General features: G+C 38.9%; 1 protein-coding gene across 5 annotated transcripts; it reads right to left on the bottom strand.

Annotated features, from left to right (window-relative positions):
- Positions 1-492: 492 nt before the first annotated feature.
- Positions 493-11,601, bottom strand: LOC131696483 (transcription initiation factor TFIID subunit 9-like). Of its 5 annotated transcripts, none has more exons than XM_059000636.1 (8): positions 11,486-11,601; positions 10,315-10,396; positions 8,767-8,835; positions 8,521-8,657; positions 6,158-6,292; positions 4,929-5,007; positions 2,445-2,561; positions 493-1,844 (listed from the first exon to the last, which is right to left on the bottom strand). In XM_059000636.1, the coding sequence occupies exons 1-8, from the start codon at positions 11,519-11,521 to the stop codon at positions 1,678-1,680; spliced, it is 822 nt and encodes a 273-aa protein (XP_058856619.1). In that variant the 5' UTR covers positions 11,522-11,601; the 3' UTR covers positions 493-1,677. The 5 variants fall into 5 exon arrangements, with proteins under 5 accessions (XP_058856619.1, XP_058856620.1, XP_058856621.1 ...); XM_059000637.1 differs by having other exon boundaries at positions 11,408-11,497; XM_059000638.1 differs by lacking the exon at positions 11,486-11,601 and adding an exon at positions 10,791-11,305.
- Between the last annotated feature and the right edge of the window lie 3 nt (positions 11,602-11,604).

The raw sequence follows: 11,604 nt of genomic DNA on the forward strand, positions 1-11,604 counted from the left end.
ACGGTCTGTCCTCAATTATTGCATATGCTTAATGATGATTTATAAATAAGTCAGTAAACACTTTCATGAGAATTTTAAGGGATACACAGAGAGAATGGGGGTGGGTAGTATTGTTGGGCACATGCAAAGATGTTAATGATGCTTAAAAGGCTGATTTAGGGAGTAATCTGCTCAGATGATCTCATTAGCAGTTAAGTTGCTTGAAAATGGTGTTGATAGGATCCCCAAATATGTATTTATATTCAAGTACCTGCAATGGGCAGTATCACACAGGTCAGGCGCACCTCAAATCAGCTCACGAGGAATTCAGTGTAGAGCGGCTGGTGAGTTGTGTTCATGTTTTACAGGTACTGTATATGTAAAAAATAAATCGATGCAAATATGCGATTGTGGTTTTTAACTTCTTTGCTGTTTTCAGACTAGTACCGATCTCCAGTTCACCTCCAATTCAATGGTTCTGTTTGTTGACATTTCCATGGAGATAAATAAAAATAAAAAAAACACCTTAAGCCCCTTTCACAGAGGCATGCTCTACCCAGGTCGGACCTTGTGTCATGCGGGTCGGATACATGATTTCACTGTGCTTTTTGAAGAAGCAGGGTTGACCTGGGTGACAGAAGCAAATACACAACACCCATAGCAATGCCCAGAAAGAAGCTTGTTACAGAACACTTCCATCCACTTCCTTCCCAAATGTTGTTCAGAGCAAATGTTTCTTTATCCCTGCAGCAATCTGGCTCATGGTGCGTCTCAAGCAACGACAATAGGGCTAAACAGAAACCTTCACAGGTTTATGAACGGCCGTCATACATTTTGTCTCACTTAACCCGGGTCAAAGTGTGCCGACCCACATCCTGAGGTCAACCCGGGTATGACCCGGGTACGTAGTTTCACAATATGTGGGACTGTGACCCAGGTAGCCTGAACCCGGGTAGAAGCGCCAGTGTGAAAGGGGCTTTAAAATGAGACACTCTTATGGGGACCATTTTCAATTGTAGATCTTCTGACCGAAAATAGAAGTTTGCAAAATTAAATAAAAGTCAGACAAAGACAAGAACAATAAAATGAATGAAAACAAAGTATGAAATTCATTTAAAAAAATCAATCCTTAATACAAATGTTATATCCTAATCTCTTATTTATTAAGTCCCGTATGTCTTTGTGAAAGCGGAACATGCAGAAATATGAAAAGGTACTCGGATGTAAATCAGGCATGCAGCGACATCCACACAGGTTCACCCGCTTGGACAGTGTTTTTAGAAACGCAAACCATTACAGAACGGGTCTGTCTCTTCAGACTTCACTTCATCTGGTTTTGTGGAAGCTATTCTCTCTAAACTGATCCGAGAGCTCCTGTCCAGGAGGTCTGAGTCCGATCCGAGGGTTTGTCTGAACAGGCAGATTGGTCTGGAAATCAGTTTGTTTTCTCAGCCTACTCTTAACACAACACAAGCGGTTCCCTGTGGACATCACTAGATGCAAAGCTCTACATGAATTCCACTACAAATACAAAGCTTAGGTGACACAGCGGATCTTTTACATCAACATGCTATATGGTTCGGTGCTTACATACTTTCTCATGTAAACAGCTTTTATAAAAAATAAAGGAAGATGCACTGAAGCGTCATTATTTACATTGTCCCAGCAGCTCCTTCCATGGCGTGGCTCTGTCCCTGGTTACAGAGTGTCGTAATCGTCTTCATCTTCATGCTTCCGCTTCAAAGCATTCGACTCGTTGGCTGAGCTTTGTGACGACACCATGCTGGTTGTGATGAGAATGTTTTTGGAGCCGATCAAGGAGGGGTTGATGAGCACGTTTTGAACTGTAGGGGTGGAGGGCATAGCTGTAAATGAAAGAAACGTTTCAAAAAGTTTGGATCAATGTTTAACAAGGTGTTACAGTTGCTTTTTAATTTTATTTGTATAATTGAATGCAGTGTTTCTCAAATACAGGTTACCAGCGGGAGTTTGTGCAGCCTCAGCAGGTCCCAACTTCACTTTGTTATTGTTATTTTGATCTCTCTATGTGTCGGCGAGGAGTTATTTTCCTCCTCACTAATGCATCTCCCTACAACAGCTTAGGAGAACTGAAGGTCAGTGGGAGGATGCCCACCCCTCTTCATACCCTGGAGCTCTAGAGCAGAAGCAGTCAGGCTACAAGCCCCTGGAGAACAAACGTCAGCCCTGCCATTGCGTGCTGGAAGCCATCAGGCAGCAGGGTTGACATAGCAACATGAGGCGACACAGTAAGTGTGGGTGGCTCTGCATGGCTACCAAATCTATTGTGTTGAGAACTGATTCCTCTGTGGGTTCATGTTACAGCCTTTCACCACTGAATCCAGCTTCTTAGGGAACAAGAAAATCATTTAGCAGTCTCTGCCTGAGAGGCTTCATGTGAACGAGGGATCCTACAATACTGATAATTAAACGAAATACTATCTTACCTGATTTCACTGTTGAAGACTGTGATGAAGGAATCTGGACTGTGAAGCGCTGCCCTGACAATGACACAGGTGTTCCCACCTTAGTGGTGAGCGTGACTGACTGCGATACAGGCGTACCTGATGGAACAAAAGTGAAGCGAACATGGTAGTACCGTCAGAATACTGTTACCACAATTAAATCAAATGCTACACTCGGCATACAGTGGCTTCCATAGAAACTGTCCCTGGTCCCGCGGTAGGCTGGGTATCTGCAGTGCACGAAAGAATCACCAGGTGGCGCAAATTGATTTAGAACTTTAAAAACAATATTCTGGGTAAATGGTGTTTCACCAGCGCTTCATCCCTTTCCAAGGAACAAACACGACTGCAATTTAAATTAACGGAAAAAACTTTGATTTAGTGGAAAATGCTGAAAACCAAATGCAGCATGAATACACCACACCTTCTATGCCTGCTTTATGGCTAGAAAACAGATTCAATATTATCATAGCTAATAGTATAGCATATATGATTTTTTTTTTTTTAAATTATGTAATTTTGTTTGTAGTACCGTAGTTGTAGCGCTACAGTACCTCCAAACTGTAAATTTAAGGATGTTGGAAATGTTGGTTTGTGAAGTTACATACCAAACTAAGTTACTCAATCTTATATGAATACATAAATAAAGCAAATTATTTATCATTGTGGCATCCTCTAAATGTGAACTACAAGAATTTAGCGACTGAGTACCCCAGAGAAAAATCCCCCTCACTCATCCCAGTCATTCTTTTCTTTTATTTCTCTTTGATTTCCTCTTTCTGTGTCAGTCTAAACACACAAAGTTGTTACTTAGGACTACTTTGCTTTTTATAGTGTGTTCAATTGTTCCTGATTGCACCACTTAATAAACCTGGTTTCAGTGGGTTTTAACACAGTGCTTAGTTGTGTGTTGGGGACCCCATTGCACTGTCATCAGAATCTCTTCAGCGAATATGTTAATGATGGGGCAAGTGCTCTATAACGGGGCAAGACATGTCTTCAGAATACCATTTCAGTGCAGTATTTGTTTATGTCTTAGCTCCATTTATGCACCATCAGAATCTGGGGCAAGCACCGTTCACATTTGCACTCGCATTTGCACTGTGATCAGAATACAGCCCTAAGAGTTTTAGTTTATAGATAGTAAGAGTTTAAGATGTTTGTGTTAATAAAAGGTTTTTAAAACATACTTTCCATGTCTTTTCCTTGAGAAACTATATAAAATAGGTAGTAAATAAAAAATGATTTAAATCAATTATTTATTTATTTTAAATTTGATTTAAATCAACTTGACTTGATTTAAATCCCCCGCAGTTAACTAGCGTATGTTTTTTTTTGGTTTGTTTGTTTTAAAGGGTTTGGGGATTGTTCTCAGAAGAGCGAGACAGGATAAACGAGCTGCTGAGAACCTCGTGGAAATCTTGTTCATTGATCTGTTTACTGAGCAAACTCTCAAGTTGAAATTTGCAATAAACAACCTATAACACATTTTCATATCTATGTGTTGTGCTTTACATTTCCCAAAGGTCATTTTTATCCATTGCCTACAGTAGTTTTGGTGATGCAGTGATGGACAAAATAAATTGAAAAACCACCCGAGTCATTTTTCAAGCATTTACAATGAAAATAAATTCTCCTGATTATTTTAAAATTAAAAAATAAACGTTAAAATCAGAACCTGTATACCTAACCTTCATGAGTGGGGGATTGCATCTTAATTTCAATAGCGTTTAATACAGGCAGGGGAAAGTTTTTTTGCTTTAGTCTTATTATCAATCAGCAAATGAATTTAACAAATACAGTACGTTTGTTAATACAGTACCCAAGAGAGGGAGGAGAGTATTAAACAAATCCTAATCAGAAATCATCTTGTTAAGGAACAACAGTATACAACCCATTCAATTCCTAAGAGATCTCTGGCGCACTCTGCTGGAAAAAAAAAATATTGGTTTTACACTTCAAGCTGCAGCGCAAAATAACTGCGGTACACCCTGACGTGACTCAAGGTACCACGAGTTCACTGCGGTGTCGGGGACGTTTTCCATGGAATCCATTGTAAATGTAAAAACTAAGTGTAATGCAAATATGTGATTTTTATATCACGTTTAAATCTTTACATCAATTGTCACTATTACCTTGATTAGCATGGCAAATACAAATCTCTTTCAACATTGCAAATGTGTGATTTTCATTTAAAAATTCTGTACTGTTAAATGTTACGAGCCATGAGAATGAAGGGACTGATCTGAACTGTGTACTGGTGCCTTTCATTGAAGGGAGACGAGGCTCTTGAGGTCAGGGTATGACAGGATGGTAACTGTGGGATGTCCAGGTGAATCACAGAGAAAGCTTGCTTTTGTTCTGCTGTTCTCCCACCACTTGCTTTAATGTGGGTGTTTAGCCCTGTGGGGCCTGTATCACACACACTAAGGTGTCAGTGCTGTGCGTGAAGTTTCTTATCCTTACCCATAGTGGGAGTGCTGGGTCGGCTGCTCATCGCTCCAACACTCAGTCTAGGTACAGTGATTCTTCCTCCTGACGACACCTTAAAAAAATCAAACCGATTCCAACTCATTACACAAAAAGCAAAATAAAGAAGACCATGAAGGGATCGAAATAAGACTCGTGCATAAGCGTTTTAATCCGTCTAGGTTTTCTAATCACTGGTCACAGCTCCGTTTAACGCTGCAACACCCGCGGGTGTAACACACATGATCCAATACTTTTCAGTCCCCTATTGCACACTATGTTTAAAATCCAGCCCCAGGAGCCATCATGTTCACATGCAATGCATTGTGTGCTGCTGGACAGACCTAGAATTGAGTTTGGTAGAAGGAACAGGGTTTGGTTAAATAAATATACCAGCTTTTCTCCATTACAGTTTTAATGGATCATACATCTGCGATGGTAATAAGACACCCATTGTGCATCAGTATTAGCTTTTCCTCTCTACAGTTTGTTTTTTAACCCTTTGCGGTCCATTTATTCAGCGCCTGTCAGGCGTGTCAGGTCTAATTTATTTTCACACAAGCTGGAAAGGAAAAAAGGAAAGGAAAAATTGTAATGTCGGACCTGGTCTGACATAGGACCGCAAAGGGTTAACCAAGAAGTATACCCTTCCTTGAATAGCTCCTCTCTTAAAAGAGTAAGTAGCGAGGTTCTGAAAAAATAGAGCGTTAAACATCCCCACGTGTTGCTACAACAGTTTAAATAACGTGCCTGTCGTTTTTCTTTTCATTGTTAACATCCCGACAACTTTTTACACTTCTAACTTTAAAGTCTGTTCCAAAGCTCTTTCCAAAGTGGCCGCTCTAGTGCACTGACAGTGTAAAGATTATTGCCCACATTGTCATTCAAGTAACACAGCAATAACGATCCATGATGTGGTACGGAACAGAAAAGACTTTTTTTTTTTTATTTACTTATTTTTTTTTTTTCCTTCTTCCTGCAGTGATTTAGAGGACAGATCTCAAACCCTAGTGCACTAGCTGCATTTTGAAAAGAGCTTTGAAACAGACTTTAAAGCTATAAGTGTAAAAAGTTGTCAGGATGTTAGTGAAAATAAATATTACAGGTACGTTATTTAAACAGTTGTAACAACACGTGGGGACGTATAACGCTATATTTTTCGGAACCCCACTACTTAATCTTTAAGCTTACTGACCAACAGCATCAGTTTGTTGCTCAGTGCTTACCTTCTTCTGCAGGGACTTCAGTCTGTAGTTCGGGGCTGTTAAGCAGTATCTATCTGGTGGGAGTCTGGGTCCAGTGTAAGGCTTAATCAATGGCAAAGGAGTCTGATTCTTCTGTCTTGCAACCTCAAGTAGAAACTGAAGAAAGAGTGTTTAAAGGGTGTTTTGTTATTTGTAATAGTAGTAGAAGTAAGTAGTATTTAATTATTAATGTGGAATCTGAGAAGCAACGTGTTATTTGAAGTATGCCCATCCCCTTCCTAGGGGATTGAGGTTGTGAGAAATGTATAAAGCAGGGTTTTCAATTAGTTTTAAAGTGGCACTTCTAAGGTAGTAAGTAGGAGGCACCCATCTCAGAGACACGTAGCACCGAGGGGGGAGTGTGTGGGAGGGGGATTCCCAGTGGAAGTTTTTGAAAAAAGGGATTAAAATGGTGCATTCTGGGGCATTGTTGCACCGTTTAAGCATGTGCTAGGCTAGTAGTGGTCTTCTTGTAGTGTCTGACAAAGTACTCCGTTAGTGCAATGAAGGAGCTTTATTTCAGCACTGCTCACAGCAAGGCAAGATCAACAAGAAGAAATTTACTTTAGGTTCATCAAGGCCCCTGCAATTCAAGACTGGCTGAAAATGTGTGTGGAATTGGTGACCGCACCTTTAATTTTGTCCACTTGTAATATTGGAAGCAGCTCCCATGCTCAGTGTTAGTAAAGTCCTGATCTGACAGCATGTAACACAGATAGCTCTTATGATGACATGTTACTGTTTATTTTTCAGTAAAAACAAGTTTGAATTGCATTGAGTTCATTCTACTATTTATTATATTAAATACACCACAGCAAACACATTTCAATACATTATAGATATTTTCATTAGCACAATCTGTGAGCTAAATTTAGTCAATGTGTTTATCTGCAATCAAGTAAGCTGGAGTGCATTTCATTTTTAATTCCCTAAATGTTTCCCAGCAGTACACTTCCAAAATACAGTCCCAATTATTTTGACATTCTGCTTTCACCTTCAAATGGTCAGTTTGAGAAATAAACTTTGTTTCCCTGCAACAGCTGAACCTGCTTTAGTCCAAAACTCAGCTCCCTGCTGTTTTCATTATGGTAACGTGTTAAATTACCGTGCATGCTTCTTTAGCTGAGATATTATCAGCTCATTATCTAACTAGGGAACCTGCTGCACAATTCAATCATCCTTAAACTCCTGGGATAGTTGTGGCTGCTAAGAAGATGCAACAGAAGAAATAAATTTGTTCATGTTGACTCAACTTTATTTAAACACTCTACGACTTGACTGGTGAAAGATAACATTGGTTCACTGGAGTTCACAAACAACTTTTTTCAGCTTGTAACCTTTTCACTTCCTTTTTTGTTTAATTATTGAGCTTTTTGATGCATTACAGCACTTCATTAAAATTATTTTCTTTATTTCCATGACATTTTGTTATTGTCACATGTTCAACACACAAACTAAGTGTATTTTTATTTTTTTCGCTGTTCTAAATTTCTTGAATGCAACTGTTCATTTTAAGCTACATTTTAACACAACAGTACTACTCACACAGGTTTGACCACCATAGCAACTGTTGCAAGAAACTGGGGTTACCGCTGCTCTACACTTGTATGCATTTGCATATCATCAGCTGACAAGGGATCAGCTGATATCCCACTTTTTTTCTTAAAGGTGTACAACCTCTACACATGAATTCCCAGAATGACAAGCACCTATGGGTACATATTTTACAATATAATAATAAAAGGAATACGCAGAATGATAATACCCGAAAACAATCTTAATATTTTTAAATAAAAGTAGCCGGCGCAAATATAATTTTAGATGGTAGATTGCACCAGCCGCCGGCTTACTTTGAAAACCCTGATGAAGGAGCCAAGGCAGGGAGCACTGACTTCAAGTATGAAAACAGAACATTTTTTTAGAATAGTGCAATGGGGTTTGTATGCACCACAAATACACACTTTATTCAAGTGCGTATCGAAACGGTGGTGGACTGAAATGCCTCCAGCATTCAAATATTAATTACCAATCCTGGCTTTAACTTCCTTTCAAAGAGACAATACACTGAAGAGTCTCACTTCCACTGCTGGAGGTGTTTTTTTGCAAAGCCCCCTTGATTTAAACAATGGTGGTATTTGGATCTGCTCTTGTCAAGGTTCAGTGGAAGAGTAGAGGAGCAAGGAAACATGATGCTTGGAGCCACCAACGCTAATTCATATAACACAGTGTCTTCTATTCAAACACTGTGTTGATCAGATCAAAACCACATTTCAAAGTGGCATGGACACCAGATGGCTGTACCCCTAACCAGTTGGATATTGAATGCAAATTCACACATGACTTACATCTCTAGGAGGAGGGGACGTGAACGACTGGTCCATTCGGCACTGAATAGCTAGCCTCACATCGTCGGCATCGACGTTTGATTTCTTGGCATGGGTGGAGTAGATCTTTGCATCTTCTATTATTGTTGTTACATATCCTAACAAAGAAAATAAGCTTTTAATTTAAGAAATGGGGGGTTACAATCGTATACCCCTTGGGAGATTTTTAAACAAAGGTGAATTGGGAGTTTATAAGTAGGGGTCTACCTAATTCGCGGAAATCAGGAAATTGAAGGGCCACCGCAAAATTCACCTTAGGGGCCAATGCATATCGGACTAGTACAGAGAGAAGAAAAAAAAATAAAAAAATTTAAAATTAACTACTGCACACCGCAAGTGGCTGCAAACTACATATCTTAATTCTGTAGATAGGCTTTTTTATTCCTTCGCTGTCCTGTGTGCATTACACTTCGGCAAAAATACAAAATAAACATAACAGACAAATAACATTTAGAAAAAAAATACTCCAAAAGCGGTTAACTTTCTTGTTTACTGTTCACATAACAATGTTTTAATCAGCCTATCAGTGTGTCTATACTGGCTTTGCTGTGACCTGTACTGTACAGTAGGAGGTGGGACAAAGTCAGTGTTGCATTGTTATTTTGATTTAGGTTGCTAAAATCTAGTTTTCAGCATTGGAGGTAAAATACCAAAAATGGAGGACAAAGCAAAAAACGCTTGCTTCAACCAACCTGTTGCTTACTTTTTAAACGCAGTTAGAATTTTAGACCCGAAAAGGCAAGTTTTCTTGGTTTTGACTTGATACTAATAAAATAAATTCCTAGATGGGACAAACAACATGACAACAAATGTGCTGCATATAGACTTTTACCAGATGCCCTTGAGGGAAACCGAGTTTTGGGACTGTTTCTAATCGATTTCCGCATCTGTATAACTTGGCAAAGCTTTGCATTAACTTCCAACCAATTCAGTGGATGCAGAACGTGCAGTCTCAATGTATGGGCAAGTCTTCACACCACAGAGACAGAGAATGTCGGCAGCAACTGCACGCTTGCCTTTAACAAACGACAGCACTCTGTTTTAGTAAGGAAGCAGGTACCACTATTTTTAGGCTTTTATAGTGCTCTGAAATATTTTCTAGGTTTATTTAATGTGTCAGCAGGTCTGCGAAATCCTAATTTTATTCCATAACCTACCCACGAAAAATATGTAAATTCTCCACGATTTAAGTAGATCCCTATTTATAAGGTGTACACATTTGAGTAGACATTTCATTAACATTTAAGTAACTGTAGCAAACAAAATAGTTCCATAATTCTCCTGCATGCACATATATTCACTGTATAGGTCTCAAATGTGCAGTTTTGAAAGAAACACATGTTATAGCAAACATGTATTTTAATTTCAAAACTTGATATCTGGTATTACACTAAATAAAATAAATAAATAAATAAATAAATAAATAAATAAAATAAACAAACACAAGCCATGCTTTTAGATTGTCTTGTACTTCTTCGGTCATTTCACATGGAGAAAGATTATGCCCACCCCTTAACTGCCTTCTTTCATGTCAGTAGCCAATCAGCTACTTTCCCCATTGACTGACATGCTTTCAGCCAGTAACATGCTTTGTCTCAGAAGACACTTACTTGGTTTATAACACATTGTTTTTCTTTTAGAAGCACACCGCTATACTGGAGCAAAAGCATAACGTACCAATAACAAGTGAAAAAAGACAAACAAATATTTGGTCAATACATGCCCATTGCTCCAGGAGCTACAGAGAATACTCACTGTAGGTAAACTCCAGCATCTGATTAATTACCCTTGGCTCGTACTCTGTGATACCCATATCCTTCAGAATCTGGGTCATAACCTAAATGTGGGGAACAAATAAAAACACAAACAGCTGCCTAAATTAATGCAGGAATAACACTTTAAAAAAGAAAAACAAATAAACATACCCCGTTTTTGGCACACTTGTAAAACTCTCAGATAATCAAAAATGTCACTTTTTCGTTACCATGAAGAGTCACAAATTATTTTAAAATAAATGTAATAGGCAATTACTGGTGTGTTTACTTAGGCGGCACGTCTGATAGGATAGCAACACAGTAAAGTCTTCCAGGGCGCCAACATTTAAACCATTTCGTACAGAGCCTAGATTCTAGTTGGTCCCTCTCCCCGTCCTTAAAAGTTTAGCATGCTATTTCGGCACGGTATTTTTGCAGTTTTACCACGCTTTTGTTTGCTAATCTGCTTTAACATACCTCGGGATTCTCAATACTTATTCTTTACCGTGCTTAGTTTGTTAAGCTTTTAGACAGAAATTTAAAAAAAAAACATCCTACAAAAACGCTACTTGGCTTTTGTACCATTACATTAGATGCGCATAACGACTGCAGTCAACAGCGTCGCTTTTGTGCCACATTACATACCGACTGCAGTCAAATAGCCTCGCTTTTGTTTTGTTCTATAATGTGTATTACTAGTGTACAGGGGCACTGTAGTTATTACTTTAACTTTCTGCACTGGAAAAAGAAAAATAACATTTAAATTAATTGCAAAAAGCGCAATACAGGTAATACAACATGCACGTCAACTGAGAAAAGCCGTGAACTTGTTCAGTGTCCTTGTGTTTAATTAGAGGGAATCTGAGAGACTTGGGACTTGTTTTTTATTATGGCAAGAAAAGATAACAGCTCCCGTTTTGTTAATTTAATAAAGTAAAAGCTCATGGAATATCGACACACCTAATTCACAGCAAACATCCATCCGCTGTAATGACACTGATGAAAACATTGTTCCCGCGTACTGTATATATTGGAAATGAGACTAAACATTGTGTACGCAGAAAGTAATACGTAGTGCATTGAGCTTGGTATACTTTAACTGGCTGTTGACACGTTCAATAACCATCATCTGATCCTTTCAATCCTGGAAAACGTAGCATAGTGTTTTGTACCTGGGCATCTTTCGGTATAACCTTCGGCGCCGCCATTTTGTCCAGTTCTGACTTCCTGCTGCGTGATCACCTGCTTCACTTCCTGTTTCATGGAGAACAAACAGAGGCTACAAGGATTG

Source organism: Acipenser ruthenus, chromosome 26 (genome assembly GCF_902713425.1).
Source record: "Acipenser ruthenus chromosome 26, fAciRut3.2 maternal haplotype, whole genome shotgun sequence".
NCBI lineage: Eukaryota > Metazoa > Chordata > Actinopteri > Acipenseriformes > Acipenseridae > Acipenser > Acipenser ruthenus.